General features: G+C 47.7%; 1 protein-coding gene across 2 annotated transcripts in view; it reads right to left on the bottom strand.

Moving 5' to 3' along the window:
- Positions 1-23,713, bottom strand: part of CLIP3 (CAP-Gly domain containing linker protein 3) — a 39,445-nt gene extending 15,732 nt beyond the window's left edge. The window contains exons 1-7 of one of the 2 annotated variants that reach the window (XM_081018939.1): positions 23,561-23,713; positions 18,455-18,615; positions 8,218-8,357; positions 5,056-5,149; positions 3,716-3,877; positions 1,718-1,836; positions 244-480 (exon numbers count right to left, since the gene is read on the bottom strand). In XM_081018939.1, coding sequence (XP_080875065.1) covers positions 244-480; positions 1,718-1,836; positions 3,716-3,877; positions 5,056-5,149; positions 8,218-8,357; positions 18,455-18,590 — 888 coding nt within the window. In that variant the 5' untranslated portion in view covers positions 18,591-18,615; positions 23,561-23,713. The remainder of the gene's footprint in view (positions 1-243; positions 481-1,717; positions 1,837-3,715; positions 3,878-5,055; positions 5,150-8,217; positions 8,358-18,454; positions 18,616-23,560) is intronic. The other variant, XM_081018940.1, reaches the window with a different exon arrangement.
- Between the last annotated feature and the right edge of the window lie 3,461 nt (positions 23,714-27,174).

The raw sequence follows: 27,174 nt of genomic DNA, 5'->3' as shown, positions 1-27,174 counted from the left end.
TGCGTGCGCAGACGCACTGCTGCGGGTTGCGCTCTTTTCATGTTGCGAACGGGCCTCCGGAATGGATCCCGTTCGCAACCAGAGGTACCACTGTATGGATTTAGTGGGTCAACTCTGAGTAGGACTAGCATTGGACACAACCCATGAGATGTCACCACCGTGGGCTTTTCAGTCCTAGCCAAGAGACACTTGTGATGGGGGTCCCAAACCCACCTGCCACGATGAGGGACACCTTGGCCTTACCTTCAGCCCGTCCACCATGACCCGGTCGCCGAGCTTGAGGCCGAGGGAGATGAGCATGAGGTTGCCCGGGATGTTGTCGTAGTTGGGCAGGGTGACCTTGGGGAGGTTGCAGCTCAAGGGCACGGCGTCCAGCAGCAGCTGCTTCAGCTCCTTGGCGATCATGGCCGCCTCGGCTTTGTCCAAGGTCATGTCCATGGGGTCTGGGACCACGTCAGACGGCGCCTGGCCTTTGCTGTTCTGTTGGGAGAGAGCATTGCGCAGGGAGGGCATTGAGCTGGAGGAGATGTCATGGGAGTCCGGGGGGGGGGGGGAGGAATCCTCCACACCCCATGAACCGTAAAGCCCAGACTACCAGATTTCAGTGAAAAGGGAGAGGAAGCTTCTAGCATTTGTAGAACAAGAGATGGGAGGCAAAATGTACAGGCACTGTTCTTATATTTGTATCTGTGTTAAAGACTAGATTGCTCCTCCAGCCTTTCAGTCTCTCTCTCTCTCTCTCTCTCTCTCTCTCTCTCACACACACACACACACACCTGAAAATAGGGACACTTCCCACTCTCTTCCTTTCCCCAAAAGGACCCTCCTCAACCCCCCATTTTTTGTCCCTCCCTCCCTCCCTCCCTCCCACAAAGCATTTCCTATCAGCCGTCCAGAGTGGGTGAGGAAACCCAGCCAGATGGGTGGGTAATAATAATAATAATAACAACAACAACAGAAGAAGAGCAAGTGCCAGGGCAGCTGTCTCCCAGCTCCATCTGGTACGCAGGCTGAGACCCTCCCTGCCTGCAGACTGTCTGGCCAGAGTGGTGCATGCTCTGGTTATCTCCCGCTTGGATTACTGCAATGCACTCTACGTGGGGCTCCCTTTAAAGGTGACCCGGAAACTATAACTAATCCAGCATGCAGCAGCTAGACTGGTGACTGGGAGCGGCCGCCGAGACCGCATAACACCGGTCCTGAAAGACCTACACTGGCTTCCAGTATGTTTCCGGGCACAATTCAAAGTGTTGGTGCTGACCTTTAAAGCCCTAAACGGCCTCAAAGGCCCAGTATACCTGAAGGAGCGTCGCCACCCCCATCATTCAGCCCGGACACTGAGGTCCAGCGCCGAGGGCCTTCTGGCGGTTCCCTCATTGTGAAAAGCCAAGTTACAGGGAACCAGGCAGAGGGCCTTCTCAGTGGTGGCACCTGCCCTGTGGAACACCCTCCCATCAGATGTCAAGGAAATAAACAACTATCTGACTTTTAAAAGACATCTGAAGGCAGCCCTGTTTAGGGAAGCTTTTTAATGTCTGATGTTTCATCGTGTTTTTAATATTATTTTGGGAGCCGCCCAGAGTGGCTGGGGAGGCCCTGCCAGATGGGCGGGGTATAAGTAATAAATAATAATATATTACTACTACTATCATCATCATCATCATCATCATCACCATCATCATCAATACGTTTATCCACCACAGCTTCCCTTGCTTACCCTGACGGCAGGGTTGGCACCATGTTCCAGGAGACATTTCACGGCCCCAAGGCACAGGTTGGAAGCAGCAATGTGGAGGGCTGTTCCGTGGTTGAAGTCGCTACACGTCGAGTTCAGAACTGAGGGGGGAAGGAATATACAGGTCGTGCAGGTATTCGAACCAACTTGCCACTGTTAGCATTTCGCACTTACTCGCAGCGATGAGCCAAACCATGGTTTAGTGAGAATGGGCAAGCGTGCAGGCAACCAGAGAGGAAACCGAGGCTGCTCCATCCCTTCTCCAGCTCTCCTTTCGCCATGTTACCCAGAGCTAAGCCATGGTTCGCCTTAGTCACCTTCAAACCTAGGCTCATGGTTTATCTCCCCCAAACAAACCACAAGTGGCAAAGCAGGAACACCTTTGGTTGCAACTCATGGTTTGTTGGGAGAGACAAACCATAGCTTAGCTTCAAGTAGCTTGGCAGCAGGGAGACTGGGAGAAGGGTGAAATGGTCACTATTATCATGCTTGCTCACTTTCACTAAGCCAGGTCACAGCATGCGAGGCTGTTTATGGGACAAGGTCAAAGGAAGTGAAGGCCAGGGGAGCTACAGAAATTCCAGAAGGGTTGCTCTTACAGCAAAAATGAGTTTTGTGGCACCTTAAAGACTAACAAGCAATGACAAACCTAGACAGCATCTTAAAAAGCAGAGGCATCACCTTGCCAACAAAGGTCCGTATAGTTAAAGCCATGGTTTTCCCAGTAGTGATGTATGGAAGTGAGAGCTGGACCATAAAGAAGGCTGATCGCCGAAGAATGGATGCTTTTGAATTATGGTGCTGGTGCGGTCAACGCGATACACTCCAGATCATGGAATCGTAAAATTGTAGAGTTGGAAGGGACCCTCAAGGATGATCTAGTCCAACCCCCTGCAATGTTGTGGACTACAACTCCCATCATCCCTGATCACGGACCACGCTGGCAAGGGCTGACTTCCCCTGCCTTACAGTATTTCAGAGCTCAGTCTGCCCATTAAATTTTTTTAAAAATAATAATAAAAAGGGACACAACAAACATCGGTGGATGGCTGGGCGTTCTTTACACAGTGCTGCGATTCTTGGTGAAGAAGGTTGCCTAGGAGTGCCAACCCTCAGGAGATGAAGAGGAGACAGCAGCTGACTGGTTTTTGTTGTTTTGTTTTGTTGCAGCTGCTGCTGTGATGCTCAGTATTATCGGTCAGAGCTTCTTAGGAAGGAAGCAGGGAATTAATCTGAGCCAACACCTCTGGCACTTTTGCAAACCTCTCCTTACAGAGGACTACTCATTATTTACTTCCAGTGGCGTAGCGTGGGTTGTCAGCACCCGGGGCAAGGCAAGTAATTTGCGCCCCCTAACCCATGGATTTTAGCACTCAGAGAGCTGCGAGTGCGAGCACACCCCCCCCAGATGTTGTGCCCGGTGCAGCCGGCCCCCCCTGCACCCCCCACACTACGCCACTGTTTACTTTGTGAATTATTTGACACCAATTGTGGGGCAAAAAAACCCCAAAAATTCCAAGCCGTTTCCAAAGCGAACAGAATAATAAAATGATAGGCAAAAACAATTCAAAGCCTTCAAAGAATAAAGACTGGCGATAAACTAAAAAGTGATTAAAACGCACACCAACATTCTGTGTTATCTGGGCAGGCTCGCCTAAACAAAGTTTTGTGTTTTTTTTAGCAGTTGCTGAAAAGAATACAGTGAAGGACAGACACCTGCCTGGTGTCAATCGGCAGGGAGTTCCAAAGGGCAGGTCTTACAAATGTGGAAATGGTATTACGTGACGCCGGTAATGGTGTCAGCTCTGCAGATCAGAGCAGTTGATGGGGCATATAAGGGGTAAGGTGATCTCACAGGTAAACTGGCCCCAAGTTATTAAGGGCTTTGTGTTGTCAAGGTGAGCCCTGAGGTGAGATGCAGGAGATACAGGAAGTCCCGCCCTCTTCTGGGCAGGCCCCACCCCCTCCTTCCAAACCCACCTTTCGGCTTGGAGGCCTTCAGCAGGATGCGGATGAGTTCCGGGACGTCAAAGTAAGCCGCGTAGTGCAGGGCGTTCATGTTGGTCCAGCGGCTGCGCAGGGTCACATCCGCACCCAAAGCCAAGAGCTGGTTGGAGAGGCGCACAGCAGCGGCTGGGTCACCTGGGAAGGAGGACCACAGCGACAAACTGGATTACCCAACAGGCAGACTGAGCACAAGATTAGGGCACCAGCAGAGCAGGAGCACAAAAAATAATACATTTATTCAAAAAAGAGTTTGACACTTGCTACTTAAATAAAAGTATGGAAGTAGTCATTTAATTTCAGAACACATGTACGTTTTGTCTCATTTGGGGGGGTCTTTTTATGGTTTAGCATTGTTTTTATTTTGAATTATGAATCCGGGGGGTAGGGGCATCACAATCTCTCCAGTGCTCAGGGCCTCTAAAAGTCTAAATCCGGCCCTGGATAAACCCAAAGCTTCTGTGAGGTCAGAGGCAGCTCAGCCAATCACCACCAGAGACTTCTTCATCCATATTTTCAAACTCCTTAGTGCAGTGATGGCCAAACTCAGCCCTCCAGCTGTTTGGGGACTACAGCTCCCATCATCCTTAGCTAACAGGACCAGTGGTCAGGGATGATCTGAATTGTAGTCCCAAAACAGCTGGAGGGCCAAGTTTGGCCATCACTGCTGTAATAAATGTAGGGGTTGCTCGTGCGCAAGTTGGTGCCACTCCTGGCTAGGTTGCCTTGTTAAACCTTTTCTGTCTGGACAGCCCTGCACTTCGTGGCTGTTCAGTCGCTAGCAGAATCCGTCAGTGGGCGTTTCTTAAACCTTTTCCAGCATAAAAGTTGTTTGACTCAAGTCTCCTCCTACTCTCTCTGCGCGGAAGTCTTCTGTGCAGGGAGGGCGTGGGTAGCGGAGGACCCGTGCTCTCCTCGCTGATCTCCGGCGAGGAGTCCTGGAGCCCCCTCACCAATTCTCCCATCTGCCCCCCTTTATCCCTGGTGTTACGCTGATTTCCTTCTCCAGCTGATGAGCTGCCTCTCTCCCTGCTGGGCCCTTCTCCAGCATCGCTTGAGAGCCTAGCCTCCGCCTCTGGCTCCGATGTCAGTTCCCTCACAACTGCCTTAGTGTATTACAGTGCAGATGTTGCCATGAATGCAAAATTGACTAAAACCCACAGGTGGTTTCAGGGAGTCCAATTTTAAAAGCAAGTTGGAAGACCAGACGGGAGCATGATTTCTCCTGAGAGAGCTGGCAGGGCTCTGAGCCCCAGGAGAGACACCCAGGGGGGCACACCAAGAATAGAGTATAACCCCCCCCCCGGCTTCCTTACCGACACCGTGGGCACCAGCCTTGCAGGCGTAATGCAGCAGCGTCATGTCTGTCAGCCCATCACGGTCGTTGACGTGGCAGCCTCGCTTCAAGATCTGCGGGATGCAAGTCACCAAGAAGTGTCAGTCAGAGGTGTAAAAGGATCCATCTCCCCTGCACCATGTGATGGCCTGGGACAGGGGCTCGGACTCGGAACCAGAGGAGACTCAGTCTGCACTGGATCCTTTGCCTCAGGCATCACCTGAACCAAGTCTGGGGCCTGATCCTGAAGAGTTCCAGTCTGCACAGGTTCCCCAGCCACAAGCACCAGCTGGGCCGAGTCAGGGGCCTGAGCCTGCCCTGGCTCCAGATGCAGGGATGACCTCGTTGCCTCCAGCTGGGCCATCACTTACAGCTGCTCCACTACTGGTTGGGTCAGGGGAGGCTGAGGCGGCCTCTGGGTCTAGTAACCCACCGACGTCTCCGGAGCTGCAGAGACTGAGGTCTGAGAGAAGGAGAGACCTGAGTACTTGCAGGAGGAGTGCTTGCCTTCGGGCAAAACAGGGAGGTGAGTTGCCGGGGGATCAGGACCGGCCGCTACCCTGACAAAGATAAAAGGCTGTCGGACCCCATCCCAGGTTGCGGGAGCAACATTGCTGTTTGCTAGATCCTGTGCCTGACCTTGCCTGGTTTCCTGCCTTGGCCCTGTCAGACTGACTCCTAGTGGAACCTACGGATTCTGGACCGGTCCTGGACTGCGTTTCATGAGTTACCCCCAGGCCCAGCACACACCACCCACATCAGTTGATCTGCTGAGCATGCAAGGCTGGGCATAGCCAAGGATGAGTTTAAGCTGGAAGGGGCGTCAGAGGTCATCAAGCGCAACCCACCCCCTGCCAGCAACAAGAACCCCCACCTAATCACCAGATGAAGGGAACGCAGATGAAGGGAAGGTAGATGAAGGGAACGCAGTGGATGTAGCCTACCTTGCTTTCAGCAAGGCATTTGACAAGGTGCCCCATGATATTCTTGTAAAGAAGCTGGTAAAATGCGGTCTTGACTATGCTACCACTCAGTGGATTTGTAACTGGCTGACTGACCGAACCCAAAGGGTGCTCATCAATGGTTCCTCTTCATCCTGGAGAAGAGTGACTAGTGGGGTGCCACAGGGTTCTGTCTTGGGCCCGGTCTTATTCAACATCTTTATCAACGACTTGGATGATGGACTCAAGGGCATCCTGATCAAATTTGCAGGTGACACCAAACTGGGAGGGGTGGCTAACACCCCAGAGGACAGGATCACACTTCAAAACGACCTTGACAGATTAGAGAACTGGGCCAAAACAAACAAGATGAATTTTAACAGGGAGAAATGTAAAGTATTGCACTTGGGCAAAAAAAATGAGAGGCACAAATACAAGATGGGTGACACCTGGCTTGAGAGCAGTACATGTGAGAAGGATCTAGGAGTCTTGGTTGACCACAAACTTGACATGAGCCAACAGTGTGACGCGGCAGCTAAAAAAGCCAATGCAATTCTGGGCTGCATCAATAGGAGTATAGCATCTAGATCAAGGGAAGTAATAGTGCCACTGTATTCTGCTCTGGTCAGACCTCACCTGGAGTACTGTGTCCAGTTCTGGGCACCACAGTTCAAGAAGGACACTGACAAACTGGAACGTGTCCAGAGGAGGGCAACCAAAATGGTCAAAGGCCTGGAAACGATGCCTTGTGAGGAACGGCTAAGGGAGCTGGGCATGTTTAGCCTGGAGAAGAGGAGGTTAAGGGGTGATATGATAGCCATGTTCAAATATATAAAAGGATGTCATATAGAGGAGGGAGAAAGGTTGTTTTCTGCTGCTCCAGAGAAGCGGACACGGAGCAATGGATCCAAACTACAAGAAAGAAGATTCCACCTAAACATTAGGAAGAACTTCCTGACAGTAAGAGCTGTTCGACAGTGGAATTTGCTGCCAAGGAGTGTGGTGGAGTCTCCTTCTTTGGAGGTCTTTAAGCAGAGGCTTGACAACCATATGTCAGGAGTGCTCTGATGGTGTTTCCTGCTTGGCAGGGGGTTGGACTCGATGGCCCTTGTGGTCTCTTCCAACTCTATGATTCTATGATTCTAAATCTGAAGCTGATCTGCAAGCGCATCTAAAAGTGGAGCAGAGCATCTTTTCCAGCCTGAAAGCCACATTCCCCAAGAGATGACTTTCCTGGGGTCGAGTGCCAGGAATCGGATGGGTGAGGGCAGAAGCAAAGGGTATGCTAGAGGCAAGAGTTGGGCTGAGGAGTGGATCTGATGCTTAACTTTGAGCAGCAAGCTGTACTCCAGCCACACAAAAGCCAGAGGCTTCTACACCTCCTTTCGGCCAAGGGAGAAGCATTCTCGCAGTTCAAAGATCCATTCCATCCAGTCGAAAGCCTTCTCGGAGGGCTTGTCACAGGGTCTGTGAAGGATGTGGCCAGGGGAGAGAAGGACAGGGGGCAGGTGGTCTCAGGAGGGTCCTATAGGTCAAACGTCAAGGACAGGGAGGCCATATTTGGCCCTTGGGGGGCTCCCCACCTGTGAGCTAAAGACACCTCAGCTCTCTTACACACATCCCCCAATGATATAGCACCTACAGTCATACCTCGGGTTAAAGTCGCTTCAGGTTGAGTGTTTTCAGGTTGCGCTCCGTGGCGACACAGAAGTAATGGAACAGGTTACTTCCGGGTTTCGCCACTCACGCATGCGCAGACGCTCAAAATGACGTCACACGCATGTGCAGAAGCGTAAATCGCGACCCACGCGCGCGCAGATTGCGTTCTGCTCAGGATGCGAACAGGGCTCCAGAATGGATCCCGTTCACACCCAGAGGTACCAATGTATTGCACATTATATTATGAGGAATGGGGGGGGGGTCTCCATGCTGCTCCCTTTCTGCTAACTGACCGCGGCTGGGATTTCTGGGCCTTCCCCCCTTCACCTCTTGGCTCCTAGCTACAGACCTGCAGGAGAGGGGGGTGCCAGCGTTTGCAGAAACTACCCTACCTGCACGACGGGGCCATTTTAGTGGTGGTCCCCTGGTTGTGGAATACGCTCCCTAGCAAGGAGCAGCACAGCAGGGCACACCCAGGTTCCAACGCCCCCTCCTCCTCCCCCACTCGGCCCACGATCCCCCAAGAGACGCTCATCACTCGCCTCACTGCCGATGATATCGATCTTGTGCTGCACTTGGGGTACCCACTGGCGGATGATGGCAAACAACTCCGGGACGGTGGTGATGGGGTCGTAGAGGATTTCTTGACACGCCGGGTCGTTTGGGTCGAAGAAAGTGAAAGCTGCAGAGGACGGGAGGGTAAAATGGCGGAAGGCCCGAGAAAATGAAAAACATAAGTGGCTTTTCGAAAGATCGCCTCACCCTTACGGACCCAACCAGATGAGCCTCAAGGTCCCTTTCAAGTCTACAATTCCATGAACGCTACTTGCTGGAAACTGCAGGAGGGGGAAAGCTCTTGTGCTCAGATTGTGCTTGCGGGATTCCCCTATGGGTATCTGCAGGCATAGGCAAACTCCGGCCCTCCAGCTGTTTTGGGACTTCAACTCCCATCATCCCCAGCTAACAGGACCAGTGGTCAGGGATGATGGGAACTGTAGTCCCAAACATCTGGAGGGCTGGAGTTTGCCTATGCCTGGGTATCCGGTTGGCCCTTGTGAGAACAGGATGCTGGACTAGATGGGCCATTGGCCTGATCCAGACCCCTCTTATGTTCTTATCTTCATAGAACTGGCAGGCCAGATGTTTTTGGCGTACAACTCCCATGATCCCAGTGGTCAGGGATGATGGGAATTGTAGTCTCAAAACATCTGGAGGGCAGAGGTTGAGGAAGCCTGTTCTAGTTCCTCCACTTTCACACTTTCTTAAGCCATTTTTTTTAAAAAAAACTAAATAACCACATTATTTTCACTACTAAGCTTCTGGAGAATTAAAGAGCCCATAATCTGCTCTTTCAAATCTTTCCTAAGCTTGTACTATAAGCATAATCATAGAGGTGTGTAGTTCACAAATAAAATCCTGTTATCCTGTCTCTCCTCCCACCCAAAAAAGAGACACTGATCCCAGGTTTTTAATAACTAAAAGTTGTGCCTCTCCCCCTCTCACCTTCTCCCAGACAAAAACGAAAAAGAAGAGAAAGTTTCTTATTTATGCACAGTCAATTTATGGGAAGAGCAGCCTGCAAGGAGAGATTCTGCATATCACTACATCCAGTGACTCATCGCTTCTGCTTGTATTCCTGAGTCACCACCAAAGCAGTATTATTTTAGAAACAGGTCATCTGCCAGTTTGGCTCTCTCTGCCAACGTCAGCCGAGTCCAGTTCCTTATTATGTACATATTGAAAGACTTTGGGTATTCATTGGGTATTCATTGGGCTTGGAGCCAGGGGGAGCCAACCGGGTATCAATATTATTGCAAGTTTATCAATTCTGCACAGTCGTCTCAAGGCGATGTACAATCAAAACTGCAAAAAGCAGTTAAAAACACCAAAAAAAGAGAAAGAAATAGAGATTTGGGGTGAAAGGATCTGGGAGGCTTTGACCGTGATAGGAAGGAAACAGGATGGGAGGTTATTATATGTGGTGGCAATGCAAAATTATTAAAAAGGCCTGGGAGAAGATATACAAAGATTGGAAAGGAATGTGGAAAATGAGTGTTGTTAAAAAACCTGAAGTCATGACACTGAGATATACAGGCTTTGATGGACTTGTTGTACGAAAGATTTTGTTCCCGTACCCAAGAGGCCAAGACCAGCCCGTCCTTATAGAAGCAAGAAGCCCCCGCCAAAGAAGATTGGTAAAATAAACTATTGAACTATGCGGGATAAATTATTTAATTTGAAACCCAAGAAAGAAAGGACTTCGACATTTTCTTTCTTTATTTTCTTTTTCATCTTAGGGGATAAACGACTGCATGTTCTTCATAAGCTTTGTGTATGGATTCTGAAATATGCTCAGGAGTCGAGTAGTAATTTCGGTGTTATGTACTAAGCTTGGACCCTGGAACAGATTCTTCTCAAATTAGGAAAACGTCTACATGTCACCTGTAATAAGATGATTTCAAATCGAAACAGTAAGAATATAAGGTTTTAAGAACGTGCATGGAAAAAGTATTAATCAAGGAAACCAAGAGGGGGAGGGGAGGGAAGTCAATCAAAACTATGGTTTTTGTTAAAATATTGTAGATGTTTTTGTTTGTTTTAATTGGAAAGTGAATAAATAGTTATGCAAAAAAACCACCCCCAAAAAGCCAAGACATTTAAAAAACATAAACTAAAACTAAACTAAAACAATCCAAAATAGACAGGGCCAAGACCCATTGACTACTGCAATGCGCTCTACGTGGGGCTACCTTTGAAGGTGACCCGGAAACTGCAATTAATCCAGAATGCGGCAGCTAGACTGGTGACTGGGAGCGGCCGCCAAGACCACATAACACCAGTCTTGAAAGACCTACATTGGCTCCCAGTACGTTTCCAGGCACAGTTCAAAGTGTTGATGCTGATCTTGAAAGCCCCAAACGGCCTTGGTCCAGTATCCCTGAAGGAGCGTCTCCACCCCCATCGTTCAGCCCGGACACTGAGGTCCAGCGCCGAGGGCCTTCTGATGGCTCCCTCACTGCAAGAAACGAAGGTACCGGGAACCAGGCAGAGGGCCTTCTTGGTGGTGGTGCCCGCCCTGTGGAACGCCCTCCCACCAGATGTCAAGGAAATAAGCAGCTATCCTATTTTTAAAAGACATCTGAAGGCAGCCCTGTTTAGGGAAGCTTTTAATGCTTAATAGGTTATTGTATTTTAGTCTTCTGTTTGAAGCCGCCCAGAGTGGCTGGGGTATAAATAATACATTATAATTATAAATTATTGTAATACCTCGACAGGAATGCTATTTCACAGAACAGGGGCAGCTAAATTAAAAGCCCCCCTCCGCGTTATGGCAGAGCGGCTTCTTAGATATTGGCTGGGGCTGATGGGAATTGGTAGCCCACAATGATCTGGAGGGCCTTGGCTCCCCCTGCAATTCATCTCTGTATGATAAACCAACTATAAATTCCACCTGCCGGGACGTTCCTTTGTGCTCAGCTCACTGCAGGAGTAGAGCAGGTCCAATTTCCATCAAGGCCCTTCTTGACCGGATGAATGCACTGCAGTCTATTAATCACCTGCCCTTTTGCTGATTAACCAATTCAATTTAATCAGCACACTATTCCCAAACTCGATAAAGCAGTTTCCGCAAAGGGAACTCTTCCTTCAGTACTGGAGCACAGGATAATTTACGGTTTAATCAACAAACGCTATGATACACAGTGTTAGAAAACAAGGCCTCATATATATATATATATATATATATATATATATATGTGTGTGTGTGTGTGTGTGTGTGTGTGTGTATTTCCTAGGACAATAACACCTCAGAACCAAACAATTTAAATACAAACTCCCAAAAACTGTGAAGCTGATTTGCAGCCCCATTGATTAAAATATGCCTTCCCTGATTACATATGGATTCTGTCCCTTAATCAAACAGAAGATTTAGTTGGTTGTGGCTGCAGCCCTAACCATGTCTGTAGGGACTGGCTGCTAGTGACCCACTGGGCCACATCCACAGTATTAATGCCAGCAAATAAAGTCCTAAATTGCTCGAGACCCAAAGATTGTCTTCTTAATACCCACAGCAGGTGAGGCCTTGGCGGCAGTGGTGCCGTTGGGGGTCTCCTGTTTGCCGCTGCCCCATGACAGGGGCTTTTCAGTGGTGGCCCCTTGGTTGTGGCATGCCCTCCCTAGCAAGGTGTGTCTGTCTCTGTTGCTAAATTTATATACCTCCATCCAAGGATTGCAGTGCGGTGTGCAGTATAAAAACGTAACAAAATAACAAACGAAACCATAACACGCAAACACAGTTTAAAAGGCCAGAAGTTGTGTAAGGCCCGGGAGAAGAGCAGCGATTTCACCTGGCACCTAACAGGAGCATTTTCAATAGGAAAGCATCCCACAAACGGGGAGCCACCACAAAAAAGGCCCTGTTCTCATGTTTCTGCGCTCTGGACTTCCAGAAGAAAGGCCTCAGATTGTGATCACAGGGTCAGGACTGGTTCATATGAGGGAGACATATGGGGGGGAGACAGTCCTTGAGCTGTTGCGGTCCTGAGCTGTTTAAGGCTTTATAGATCAAAACCAGCACTGTTAATGGGGCCTGGAAACTAATTGGCAGCCACTGCAGTCAGGCTAGGATCGGTGTAATATGTTCAGACCTTCTTGCCCCGGTGATCAACCTGCCCACCAATTTCTGCACCCGCTGAAGTTTCTGAACTGTCTTCAGAGGCAGCCCCATGTATAATATGCTGCAGTAATCTATCCTAGATGTTACCAGAGCTATCCCTGTCCAGAATGAGGCCGAAGCTGACGGAAGGCACTCTGTCATTATTAACTTGAAAACATTCCTGTTTATTCAGGCATTTTGGTGGCTGAAGAATTCTGCTCCTGAGAGCCCTGGCAGGATGAAATAATGTTTTAAACAACATTTTCTAGCTGTAATTGCTTTTAGATGTTTTCCACTGTAAGTGCATTTACCGTCTTTTAACTGCTTAGTTTTTGCATCTGAGGCGTTTGTCACTCTGGGCTCCATCGGGACGATGCAAATTCAACCCATCAATCAACCAAGACAATACGGGGAGCTAAGAGGATTGGCGAGGGCTTTGCATGGGCGCAAAGTATTGCGAGGGACCTGCCCAGGGCCGGATTTAGGTTGGATGAGGCCCTAAGCTACTGCTGAGGCCCTTTCTATGTCCAGCTGTCCTTTGTCCACAACAAATTGTCACTGTTTTTTGTGTTGAATATATGCTATATGGTAATTGATGGACCTAATAGGTATCTCAAGCCATTTGCACATGTTGCCCTGCAACCAGTCCATGCAGAATGTCGGCACCCTATATATGGAAAGGAGCAAACCAGGGATATTTTAGGGAGCAGGCGAGCAGGCAGGGCCCATGACTTACAGTGTAGTGCATGCTCTGGTTATATCCCGCTTGGACTACTGCCATGCGCTCTATGTGGGGCTACCTTTGGAGGTGACCCAGAAACTACAACTAATCCAGAATGCGGCAGCTAGACTGGGGACTGGCAGTGGCTGCTGAGACCATATAACATGAGTCCTGAAAGACCTACGTTGACTCCCAGTACTTTTCTGAGCACAATTGAAAGTGTTGGTGCTGACTTTTAAAGCCCTAAACGGCCTTGGCCCAGAATACCTGAAGGAGCGTCTCCACCCCCATCGTTCTGCCCGGACACTGAGGTCCAGCTCCGAGGGCCTTCTGGCGGTTCCCTCCCTGCGAGAAGCAAAGTTACAGGGAACCAGGCAGAGGGCCTTCTCAGTGGTGGCGCCCGCCCTGTGGAATGCCCTCCCACCAGATGTCAAAGAGAAGAAAAACTACCTGATATTTAAGGCAGCCCTGTTCAGGGAAGTTTTTAATGTGTGACATTTTAATGTAATTTTAATCTTTGTTGGAAGCCACCCAGAGTGGCTTGAGAAACTCAGCCAGATGGGCGGGGTACAAATAAATTATTATTATTATTATTATTATTATTATTATTATTATTATTACATCCTAGGAGCCGACACAACACAAAACACTGTTGCTGTATGTAGGTTTTGTTTTATTTGTTTTTTATCTTATATTTTGGAAATATTCATCCAGCTTTCCTTTAATTTTTTGGGGGGCCCCCAAGAGAGTGGGGCCTCTAGCTTGTTTAGCTTATACTGTACGTAAATCCGGCGCTGGACCTGCCTCTGTGTCACATTTGAAGCGTCTCTTGTTCTCTTCCCTTGCAGTCAAGAGGAAACCCACAATGGCCCTTGCCGTTTCCAGGGCAACCTCCAAAAAGCCTCCACAACTGCTCCCTTGTCTCTGCTGGACTGAAGGAGCCCTCGATCGTGCCCAGGGCTTCCAATTCCCCTTCTCCTCTCCCTCGCCCCAGCCCTCCTCAACTCGCTCGTTTTTATGGCTTTTCTCCATGGGCAACGCCAAAAAAAAGCCTGTTTTGAGCTGAGGTCCGGCAGGCGTCAGAGGGACCAGGCCAAACTGCGCACCCCACAGCCGCTGCATATTTGTATCTGGCCGTCCCCGAATGCTCGAATTATTTGCTTCTCGCCAGGGTTCGGCCTCAGAACCCACCACACACACACCTGCCCCTAGCACGTGCCATTATGATCCTTGCCAACACGCCAGGGCTGGTTTTAGGGTCCAGCGTTCCAGGAAACCACTTGGGGGGCCACCCTCTCATCTAGAAACAGGACAAACAGCTGATTTTCACAGCTTAGACCCCGAACTCCATACAGGAACAACAGATTAGTGCTTTTAATTTGTGGGGGACAGGGCCGGATTGAGGTTTGATGAGTCCCTCAGCTCCTGAAGGTAATGGGGCCCTTGATATGTCCAGCTGTCCTTTGTCCACAGCAAATTGCCGCTGCTTTTTGTGTTGAACATATGCTATATGGTAATTTCTGGTCCTAAGAGGTATCTCAAGCCATTTGCACATGTTTCCGTGCAACCATTCCATGCAGAATGTGGGCCTCCTATATATAGAAAGGAGCAAACCAGTGATATTTTGGGGAGCAGGTAAGAAGGGGGCCAGGACTTACACCATAAGAGCCGACACAACACAAAACAAAACACAGTTGCTGTATGTAGGTTTTATTTTATTTGCTTTTCATCTTATATTTTGGAAATGTACATCCAGGGGGTTTTTTCTTTAATTTTTTGGGGGGCCCCCAAGAAAGTGAGGCCCTAAGCTAGAGCTTGTTTAGCTTATACAGTGGTACTTCGTGTTAAGTACTTAATTTTTTCTGGAGGTCCATTCTTAACCTGAAACTGTTCTTAACCTGAGGTACCACTTTAGCTAATGGGGCCTCCCGCTGCCGCCGTGCCACCGGAGCCCGATTTCTGTTCTTATCCTGAAACAAAGTTCTTAATCCGAGGTACTATTTCTGGGTTAGCGGAGTCTGTAACCTGAAACGTATGTGACCTGAAGCGTATGTAACCTGAGGTACCATTGTACGTAAATCCGGCACTGGAGGGGGAATTTATGCATATTAAGTATCTGTGTCGACTTGGCTGTTTTTGCTTTTAACAAGAAGAGGGCGAGTGTTTGGCTGAAAAGAGTTTTGGGGATGCTATATACAGGTACGTTTCTTTTCCGCTCACATCCTGGAATGTTCTGGAGCTGCTCACGGAACTTTCCAGACTTTCTGAGAGCTACCTTTTCTTCCGCCATCCTGGAATGCTCTCAGTCGTATTTTATTGTGGGATGTTGAAAGCCTACGTGTGTCATTCCTAATCAAGGGAGAGGAGTGTTTCTGTGAAGCTGATTCTAGCGCACCATTGGGTCTACGAATGGGCCTCAGCATCACCCCAGAGCTGTGAAACATCACCTGTCTCAGGTGCCCCTTTCTCTCTCTCTCTTTGCTTTATTGGTTGAAAACATTGTAACAGAAATACGCAATAGATGTTACAGGCAAAATAAGAAATAAACAATTATTCATTATTTAACAAATCCTTGCTTTGTACATCCATGTGTGATTAAATCTTCCCCTTGCGTTCCCAAATTAAGTTCCTTAAATCCACGCTTAAACTACTTTACTTCCTCTATCTTCTTTGACTTACTATAAATTTTATTTTATATTAACATTATCCTACTTACACGCCGAAGCTCAATCAAGACCTGCCAAATGGACTGATCTTTGACCGTGTTCTTTTACATATATATCACACTCTCTGATAAACTTTTCACCTGTAACATCTCTTAACCTTGCTGATAATCTCGCCAGTTCGGCATATTCTTATCCTGTTTTGCCGATCTAATTTAGATGGGATATCCTCTACTTCTAGCCTTTTGCGATTAGAATTCTGGCAGCGACTGTAACATACATAAAGACTCTCCTGAACTTTTGGGGGGATTTCATTACCCATAATTCCTAGCAGGAAGACTTCAGGTTTTTTAGGGAAGGAGCATTTGAACATTTTTTTGCCTGTTTCTCTCATGTTGCAGATAAACACGTGGTTGGCGGGACTGTGTATATTCTATGATAAATAAAGGCCTAGAATTCTGCACATTAGGAGCAACCTGAATAAACAATCTCTTTGTTTTCTCCTGCTTTGTTTTGCCCTTGGTTTCCTTTTAACCAACTTTTAGCAGGCAAGCAAACAAAAATTGTAACCGGGGTCCTGCACTTCCGAACTTGACGAGGGTGGTTAAAAATAATATCCTGATAAATCTTTTTTTCCCCACACCCCCATCTCAACAGGTTGCGCCATAGCGTCCTGGGGCCCTTCCAGACAACCCGTTTGATCAGCATCTACCCTGATTTATTTTCAGAGAGATTAGATGCCGCTGGCCATTTCGTGAACATTCATTTTTGATTTGTTGGCAAGGAGGTTAATATGACGTTGCATTAAAGCGAGTGCTATCCCTCACTTTCCTTATCACACAAAAAAGAGGCCTGGTCTCTGGGAGAAAGAAGGTTTGTATTTCTGGTTATTCTATCCGTGACGATTATTGTGATTTATTATTTATATGATAGGATGAGGGGAAGGAAAAATTCGCGCCTCCATAATCTCTGCTTTGATTTCTTTCCCTTTTTTAAAAAGCTATTTTTAACCCTTGCAGATTCAAAGAGAGGGATTAAAAAGCAGGGATGGGATGTCTGTGAACTCCCATCAGCTCCATCCAACATGGCCAACTGTCAGACATTATTATTATTATTATTATTATTAGGTGGGTCACCTGCCACTACATTTGGGCAGGGGACGGGGGCACAAGTTAGCCATCCTTTGCTTAAAGAAATGTGACGAGCTTTCCAAAGACGGAAAAGCGTTTCAAGAGATGGCGTCCTGCACTGCTCCATTATCCTTGTACAGGAAAACAATAGACTATGCAAACTTAGGAAACAGATGCAAATCCGCTTAATGTACACAGGTTGCAAAACTGTGCATTTCTTGGTACGAAACATATGCAGCTGCCTTTTATCGGGTCAGACTACAGTGGTACCTCAGGTTAAGTACTTAATTCGTTCCGGAGGTCTGTTCTTAACCTGAAACTGTTTTTAACTTGAAGCACCACTTTAGCTAATGGGGCCTCCCACTGCTGCTGCGTGATTTCTGTTCTCATCCTGAAGCAAAGTTCTTAACCTGAAGCACTATTTCTGGGTTAGCAGAGTATGTAACCTGAAGCGTATGTAACCCGAGGTACCACTGTATTTGACTATCATCTGCTTTAGTACTGCCTACTCTCCCTGGCTGTGGCTTTTCGGAGTTTCGGGCAGAGAGGGGTCTTCCTTACCCCCCTCCACACCTGATATTGCTTGATGGAGATGCCTGAGAGTCAGTCTGAGGCCTTCTGCATGCAAAGCAGCTGCTCTGCATTAGGGCGCAACCACCTTGTTTCTTCTACATGCAAAGCGCCTGCAGCCCTGAGCACAGCGGAAGAAATTGCTTTGAAGCATCCCACGCAAAGCCCGATTTATGTATAAGCTGAACAAGCTCTAGCTTAGGGCCCCAGTCTCTTGGGGGCCCCCAAAAAATGTAAAGGAAAAACCCCCCTGGATGTACATTTCCAAAATAAAAGATAAAAAACAAATAAAATAAAACCTACATACAGCAACCGTGTTTTGTGTTGTGTAGGCTACCAAGATGCAAGTCATGGGCCCCGCCTGCTAGCCTGCTCCCTAAAATATCCCTGGTTTGCTCCTTTCTATATACAGGGTGCCGACATTCTGCTATTTATCACTATTAGTAGTTTGGATCATATATTTACACCCATTATTATTTCATGTTCTAGCAAGTTTCTAGAGACTAGATGATGAGTCTTTGTAAACTGTGTTTCTAAGGGAACTTTCATTCTTGCCAAATGCCAATGTGTTTGCATTATTAAGTATGTTTTACGAATCAAAAATCATTTCAGGTTAGAGCTTAATAATTATTCCACTATTAATATACTTCTTCTTCATTGTATTTCACTATTAATAGACTTCTTCTTAACTGTATTTCAGTTCAACACTTACTTTGATAAAATACATCTTTTGCGATGTGCCAATGGCTTGAGATACCTATGAGGTCCATCAATGACCATCTAGCATATATTCAACAGAAAAAACAGCGACCATTTGTTGTGGACAAAGGACAGCTGGACATAGAAAGGGTCCCATTACCTTCAGGAGCTAAGGGCCGCATCAAACCTCAATCCGGCCCTGATCCCATGCAACCACTTAATTTGTGACCCGTTGACCGCCCAGCTCCTGCCTTATCAAAATATGCACAGATTTTGTGCATCTTTCCAGCTTTGGAACGATGGAATTCAAGGCAAATGATGGACTTCAAGGAAGGGACTCACCATAATCTTTGGGGAGTGGGGCTGGGGCAGAAGGGTGGACCATCGCTTTCTTCCTCCGCTCCAGGACAGGGCTCTGGAATTCCAGCGGCTGGTGGTCCTCCTCCGAAGGGAGGTCCGTTGAGTCGTCTTTGGTCATGGCTCCTGGAAGATTTTCCCCTCTGCTAAAGAGGAGAAGCAGAGGAGAATAGGAATGGAGCTGAACAGCAGAATTTGAAACTTCCAGATATACGGACCTATCTTAGGCCAACCTCATGATCTTCACGCTGTGCAAACTTGGCTTTTAGATAGTCATAAAGGTAAAGGGACCCCTGACCGTTAGGTCCAGTCGTGACCGACTCTGGGGTTGCGGCGCTCATCTCGCTTTACTGGCCGAGGGAGCCAGCATACAGCTTCCGGGTCATGTGGCCAGCATGACTAAGCCGCTTCTGGCGAACCACAGCAGCGCATGGAAACGCCATTTACCTTCCCGCCGGAGCGGTGCCTATTTATCTACTTGCACTTTGACGTGCTTTCGAACTGCTAGGTGGGCAGGAGAAGGGACCGAGCAATGGGAGCAAACCCCGTCACGGGGATTTGAACCGTCGACCTTCTGATCGGCAAGTCCTAGGCTCAGTGGTTTAACCCACAGCCCCACCCACATCCCTTTAGATAGTCAGAGAATATTTAAATCTTAGAATACGGTAGCTTTGGAAGTGGATATAGGCTGTAGGGTTAGAAGTAGAAAATAGTGTATTTTAAAATAGTATTATTTGTAAGGGATAAAATGTGAAGATTTTTATGGTTAAAGGAAGCGTGATAAAAAAAATGGTCAGAACTTATGATATATGTAACTGCTAAACATGAGGTAAAATGAAAATCAGATGGGGGGGGGGACTTGGGGAAGCTCACCTAACAATGTTTAGAAAAATAAGGATATGACAAGAATTTGTTTGTATTGTTTGTTTTTTCTGTTTGTGTTCTTTATTTCTGTTATAAAATGAATAAAAATATTGAAATAAATAAATAAATAGTTGTAGAGAATGGGGTTGTGGGTTCGAGTCCCACCCTGGGTAAAAGACTCCTGCATTGCAGGGGGTTGGAATGGATGATCTTCGGGGTCCCCACCACCTCCACAATTATTCTATTTATTCTATGAAAAGCATTATCAGACAGACACCTTCAGGAAAGGGTGCAAGCATTGCTTTTTTACTGGGGGTACGCGGGGGTACGCATACCCCTAAACATTTTGTGAATCTACGTTTGGCCTCATTGAGGGGCAGTATTTCAATATGAGTAGGAAAATGAGAGTATCCCCTAAATATTTTTTGGGGGGGGAGCACTGGGTGCAAGTATTTATTTATAATAATAATAAAAAATTTTATTTATACCCTGCCCTCCCTGGCCAGAACTGGGCTTAGGGCTTTTACTGGCTAACACCAGTAAAATTACAATAAAAACATAATAGGGGGGGGAAACCAATTTAAAATACAGGTTAAAATGCAATTTAAAATGCAGCCTCATTTTAAAGCAGCCGATAAATCAAGACCACAAGGGGAGGGAAACATAAGGGTCAGACTGAGTCCAAACCAAAGGCCAGGCGGAAGAGCTCTGTCTTGCAGGCCCTGCGGAAAAATGTCAAGTCCCGCAGGGCCCTGGTCTCATGAGACAGAGCGTTCCACCAAGTCGGGGCCAGCGCTGAAAAGGCCCTGGCCCTAGTTGAAACCAATCTAACCACCTGGGACCTCCAAAATGTTGTCATTTGTGGACCTTAAGGTCCTCCGCGGGGCATACCATTTATTTAGCAGTGCGGCGACAGATAGGACCTGTGAGCCATTCCAGATTTGAGATGATAAGGAACAGGAGAGAGGCCTGCCCCATAACACCTGAGCTGTCCCAGCAAAACAGCACCGCAAACACTATTTTGATCCGGAACCATAAAAAGTCCCGCAGCAGCTTCAAGTCTTTTGTGGCGTAAGTTTTCACAGGCTGAGCCTATCAGGTGCACGGTGGGGTTTAGCCCGCCAAAGCGTGTGCCACAATAGAGCGGACAGTAACAGATTAACACGGCTAAACCTCTGAAATTCATTGTACGCTTCGGAACACTGTGTTAGAAGACTCAACCCATTACTATGACGGTCATATTGAGGCTCTAAGCACATCTTCAATCCAGTCATTAAAGGGAGCCGCAAACTTGCTACACGTGAGCAAGTTGTGTACAAATGCAGACTTGCCATGGACAAATTTAATGATATTTGGAATTGATTTTTATATATACAGTATATTACAGTATGTTGCAGTATATTACAGTATGTGTATATATGGAATTGATTTTTATAAATACCATATTAGATTAAGGCCTGGTTAACTACAACAACAATCCCTGCCCCCCTTTTATGTTCTGTACACAATATATTTTTTCTGTTATGTTTTCTTCCATGGGTACTTTTTCTTCTTTTTTCTTCTTTTTTGTGTCTTATCTTACTCTGTGCACTTGTACTTTTGTATTTTTTATTTTTCAATAAATAATATTTTTTGAAAAAAATCAGTCTCTAAGCAGGCTCTTGTCTTTTTAACAACTGAGGATTTTGTAAAATTCATGTTCCTCTTCCTTCAAAAGGCGCATTGGTGTTATTGATGTTAATCAGGATAACGATGATGTGCTCAAAATCTGTTTAAGGTGCTTAGTCACAATTTAGAAACAAGATTGGCCTTCCTGCAGGTTTACAGTCTAAGCACTTTTAAAACACATTCGGAGCACGTTATTTGCCTCAAAGAATTCTGGGCACTGTAGTTTAACCCCCACAGAGTTAAAGCTCCTTGCAAGCCTTAACGAACTACAGTGCCCATAATTCTTTGAGGGAAAGAAGGTTATTTGAATGTGCTTTAGAGTTATAGCGTGTACACAGCCTAAGACTGGCCAAATTTTCAGTTTAAGGGGCCGCTTGATTTGGCAGCTCTCAACTAGAGATATAAAACTGCGTCCCCAAATACTGACTAGGATATACAAACGTAGTATCACATCCTTTTACAGCACAGCTTTCAGGAGATACCACAATCTCTGGTTCCATATGGAGTGTCCAATGGGCACTGTGAAATCCCTAAAATTGACTGCACTCTTGCAAAACTGCTATTCCCAAGCCTCCTTTGGAACATTAAAAAAACCCACAACTCTGTGTGTTTGAATGTACATCCAGAGGTAGAAATATGAGCAAGTCTTCCTTTCTGAGCACAAAGAGCTGTCGGGAAGAATCAATGGATGGCGTAGGAAAGAACGTCAATCATTTTTCGGCGCGTCCAGATGGGGGCTTGATATTGTAAACAGATCGTTCAGATATCGCAGATGCTTCTTTGGCAACAGGTTTTCTTTTAACTTATCAAGTATTCCCCAGAAAGGGTAAATCCTGATTAAATTTGTGTGGGCCGGGGGAGGTTATGGGCTGGCATTTAGATGCCAAGGATGCTGTGCAGGCTCTGCAAAAAATGTCCACATACGAGAAGCATCCGTCCCACAATAAACACATGCCCAGAAGACCCTTTATTTGCCAAGGATCCTTTTTTTAAAAATCCCTCTCTTTAAGGGTTTATAGAGGAAGTTTGGCTGCATGTGCCTTTGGTATCTTCCTGGGTTTCACAGATTAAAACAGAGACATGTTTGTCTACTGGTGATTCTCAATCAACTCCCCTTCCACATTTATTTATTTGTTTGATTTAATGATTACCTATATACCTTTCCTCCAAGGAGCTCACAGTAGCTACATACACAGTCAATTCCCCTCCCCATTTTATCCTCACACAACCCCCCTGTGAGGCAGGATAGGCTGAGAGACAGTACCCGGCCCAAGGATCAGCCTTCATGGCTTAACGAGAATTCAAATCCAGACCTCCCTGTTCCTTGTCTGAAACTCTAACCATTACACAACACTTCCCCACACCCAGCTGGCCTGGTTTTCTTCATTTACTATGCAAGAGACCCGGTCCCGTGCCAAAGCAAAATATACAACTAAGCTCAAAGGAACTGTTTCTCTCTTTTTTAAAACAAAAAATAAAATAACATCTTGAAAATGTGTTGGGACAGTGTTTAGCAGCAGCATGGTTGTATAATTGGTTGTGCAACACACTTACTAGGGAGTAAGCCCTGCTGGAGACAGTGGAGCCTACTTCTGAGTAAGCATGCAAGGGATTAATGTAGGAACGCTGCCTTTTATTTCTCCATCACACTGAACCTGCGGCCTTCAGAGGCTGTCAAAGATATTCAGGGATGGTTCGCCCGTCTTGACAGGCAGTTCTAGGGGGTGGGGACAGAAGGGAAATGGCCGTGTTGTTTTTAGGCAAGCAAATATCTGGAAGGAAAAGGGATGCCAGGAGGCGGCAAAGAAAGCCGCGGGGGGGGGGAGAGGGTGGCAAATACAGGAGGGAAATGGGGGTGCTTTGGGTGGGGACCCCACTGGAAGGTGCTGTTTACAAGGAGTGGAAGATGGGTGTGAGCGAGGAAGAGGGCAGACCAGAGGGATTCTGGGGGATATGGCAATATGTCAGTTGCAGATGCCCGTCGAATAGTGGTAGTAATAATAATAATAATAATAAATAATAATAATAATAATAAATAATAGGGTGTGGCTTCTACCCCAGGTGATGGAAACGGGTGTGATTCTGGAGCCACAAATAGGTGTGTTGTTGAAGGAGGGCAGGGTGCTGGAATACGGAGGGTGGGGTGTCAGGATGGGGTCTACAGTGATGGATGTGATCCACGGCGAGGTGCAACTGGGAATGGAGATGGGGCGGAAAGGGAGGAGGGTTGGGCAGATTAGATATGGGGGGGGGGGTTTCAGGTGTGCGTGGCTGGGAAGGAGGGTTGGATACAGAGATGCGTGGGGGGGGGGTCTATGGAGAGCAGGTAGCCGTGAGGATGAGGGGCGGAGCTTGTATTTTTTTGGGGGGGGGGGAGGATGGAGATGGGGAGCATCTGGACTTGGTGGCGCAGGTGCGGGGTTTGCATCTTTGAAGGTCTGGATGGAGGGGCCGGGGCCGGGATCTCCCCCCGCCCAGAGATGGCTGCCTGCCTCTCCCTCCGCTGTGGGGAGGGATAGAGGGATGGATGGGGGTCCCCCCCAGCCCCCCATCACCTACCTTGTGGGAGGCTGGCGTCCCCTCCGAGGGGGCCTCTGCTGCGGGCCCTCCGGCCTCTGGGGCGACGGGGATGGAGACGGGGATGGAGACGCGCGCAGGGCGGAATGGAGGCAGCAGCAAGGCTCAGGCGCCGCCCCGCGCGCGCAGCATCAGCACCAGACGGAGGGATGCTCGGCCCGCCTCCTTGGCGGAGGGAGGGGGAGGGAAAAGGAAAGTCCCGGGGTCGGATCCCTTCACCGCTGCAAGCTCAGGCAACCTCCTACGGTGGCTAACCTCGCAGGGCTGGTTTGTTTTGTTTTGTTTTCAATCATCTTTATTGAATATATATATATATATACAGCGGCGTAGCGTGGGTTATCAGCACCCGGGGCAAGGCAAGTAATTTGCGCCCCCTAACCCGGGGCAAGGCAAGTACAGTAATTTACTCTCCCAAGCAGCAGCAGCGAGGCTTCTCTTTCCCCCGCGCTCTCCTGGAGCTGCCTCTTTTCTTTCCTTTTTTCCCTTTCTCCAAGGCTTTTCGCTTTCTCTCCTTAATTGATTCCTCCTCCACACCACAGCGTTTCCTAGCTGCTTCCCCCCCCCTTCCCCTCTCTCTCCTCCTCGCTCTGCTTGCCTTGCCCTGCACCGGCAGCAGCAGGCGCAGCCAGACCCCCGCCAGCCAGCCCCCCCGCCCGCCCACCCGGCTTCCTCTCCTTTTTTTGCCCGCGGCAGAAGGCTTCGCTCTCCCCCTTCCGCGACCTCCTCGCCAAGCCGAGCGAGCGCGGGCTCCCTAACCCGTGGATTTTAGTAGGGGCAGAGAGCTGCTAGTGCGAGCGCGCCCCCCGCCCATGTTGCACCCGGTGCGGCCGGCCCCCCTGGCACCCCCCACGCTACGCCACTGTATATATATATATGCATATATACACACACACAAAGATAAAAAAAGAAAAGATTACGACAAGAAAAGAAAGAGGGGGAAACACACACCTACAAAACAAGAACTTGCATTACAGTGGTTGTTGTTTAGTCATTTAGTGGTGTCCGCCTCTTTGTGACCCCCTGGACCAGAGCACGCCAGGCCCTCCTGTCTTCCACTGCCTCCCGCAGTTTGCTCAAACTCATGCTGGTCGCTTCAAGAACACTGTCCCACCATCTTGTCCTCTGTCGTCCCCTTCTCCTTGTGCCCTCCATCTTTCCCAACATCAGGGTCTTTTCCAGGGAGTCTTCTCTTCTCATGAGGTGGCCAAAGTCTTGGAGCCTCAGCTTCAGGATCTGTCCTTCCAGTGAGCACTCAGGGCTGATTTCCTTCAGAATGGAGAGGTTTGATCTTCTTGCAGTCCATGGGACTCTCCAGAGTCTCCTCCAGCACCAGAATTCAAAAGCATCCATTCTTTGCTGATCAGCCTTCTTTATGGTCCAGCTCTCACTTCCATACATCACTACTGGGAAAACCATGGCTTTAACTATACCGACAGTGGTACCTTGGGTTAAATACTTAATTCATTCCGGAGGTCTGTTCTTAACCTGAAATTCTTCTTAACCTGAAGCACCACTTTAGCTAATGGGGCCTCCTGCTGCTGCTGTACTGCCATCGCGCGATTTCTGTTCTTATCCTGAAGCAAAGTTCTTAACCCGAGGTAATATTTCTGGGTTAGCGGAGTCTGTAACCTGAAGCGTATGTAACCCGAGGTACCACTGTACAGTCATACCTCGAGCTGAATGTGCTTCGGGTTGAGCGCTTTCAAGTTGTGCTCCGCGGCAACCCGAAAGTAACGGAGTGTGTTACTTCTGGGTTTCGCTGCTCGCGTATGCGCAGACACTCAAAATGACGTCACGCACATGCACGGAAGAGGCGAAACGCGACCCGCGCACGTGCAGATGCGCCGTTGCATCTTGCGTTCCGTTTGGGATGCGAACGGGGCTCCAGAACAGATCCTATTTGCATCCCGAGGTACCACTGTATAATACAATCGTTTATTAATAATAATAATAATAAATTTTATTTATACCCAGCCCTCCCCAGTCAGAGCCGGACTCAGGGCGGCTAACACCAGTAAAATTACAGTAAAATCATAATAGGAAAAAAAAACCAATTTAAAATACGGGTTAAAATGCAATTTAAAATGTAGCCTCATTTTAAAAGTAGCCCATAGATCAAAACCATAAGGGGAGGGAAACATAAGGGTCAGACTGAACCCCGACCAAAGGCCTGGCAGAACAGCTCCGTCTTGCAGGCCCTGCAGAAAGATGTCAAGTCCTGCAGGTCCCTGGTCTCTTGTGACAGAGCGTTCCACCAGATCGGGGCCAGTACTGAAAAGGCCCTGGCTCTGGTTGAGGCCAGTCTAATCACCTTTCTACCTGGGACATCCAAAATGTTGTCATTTGTGGACCTTAAGGTCCTCCGTGGGACATACCAGGAGACGTGGTCCCATAGATACGTGGGTCCTAGGCCGCATTGAATTTCTAAATAGACGACTTCCAATTCTTCTCATTGTACTTGTATTGTAATTTACGTTTAACACACAGCCTTCTATTACCGCAATTTGTTTTCGTGTACTCTAACCAATTAACATTTGCACATTGTATTTTACAAGGATGTGTTGTAAGGATGCACACACAATGTTCTGGAGCGCTCCAATGTGACATCCACTTCTCACTTCATGCTGGGCTGTAGTACTGGGGCTTGTGGGTTTGACTGTCTGCGTTTTAATATACTTTAAAAAAAAATGTTTCATTCCATAGGAAACCGATTTACCTTAGAACCATCCTCATTTATTTCTAGCCTTGTATTATCTGTATTTCTTTTTATTTTTGCAGACGGCCTTGTATGCTGGTTCTGGGGGGAAAGTGGGATTATATCAGGGCCAGATTGAGGTTTGATGAGGCCCTCAGCTCCTGAAGGTAATGGGGCCCTTTATATGTCCAGCTGTCCTTTGCCAACAACAAATTGTCACTTTTTTTGTGTTGAATATATGCTGTTTGGTAATTTATGGACCTAATAGGGATCTAAAGCCATTTGCCACTGTTGCTGTAGGAAGGTCTTATTTTATTTTTTATCTTATATTTTGGAAATGTACATCCAGTTTTTTCCCTTTAATTTTTTTTGGGGGCCCCCAAGCTATAGCTTGTTTAGCTTATACGTAAATCCGGCACTGGATTATATACAGTGGTACCTCAGGTTACATACGCTTCAGGTTACAGACTCCGCTAACCTAGAAATATTACCTTGGGCTAAGAACTTTGCTTCAGGATAACAGAAATGGTGCTCCGGCGGCACTGCAGCAGCGGGAGGCCCCATTAGCTAAAGTGGTGCTTCAGGTTAAGAACAGTTTCAGGTTAAGAATGGACCTCCAGAATGAATTAAGTTCTTAACCCGAGGTACCACTGTATATGAATAATATTCATATGCGCATGTTCCCCAGTGGTAGAGCTATGGCTGAACCTCAGGGTTGCTGTCCAAGGTCCCCAAATTACCACCGACAACCTACAGATCCGGGGTCAGCAAACTTTTTCAGCAGGGGGCCGGTCCACTATCCCTCAGACCTTGTGGGGGTCCAGACTATATTTTTTGGGGGGGAAATGAACGAATTCCTATGCCCCACAAATAACCCAGAGATGCATTTTAAATAAAAGGG

Source organism: Podarcis pityusensis, assembly GCF_964106645.2.
Source record: "Podarcis pityusensis genome assembly, chromosome: 8".
Lineage (NCBI taxonomy): Eukaryota > Metazoa > Chordata > Lepidosauria > Squamata > Lacertidae > Podarcis > Podarcis pityusensis.
Note: the sequence above shows the minus strand (reverse complement) of the source record. Positions and strands in the feature narration are given on the sequence as shown.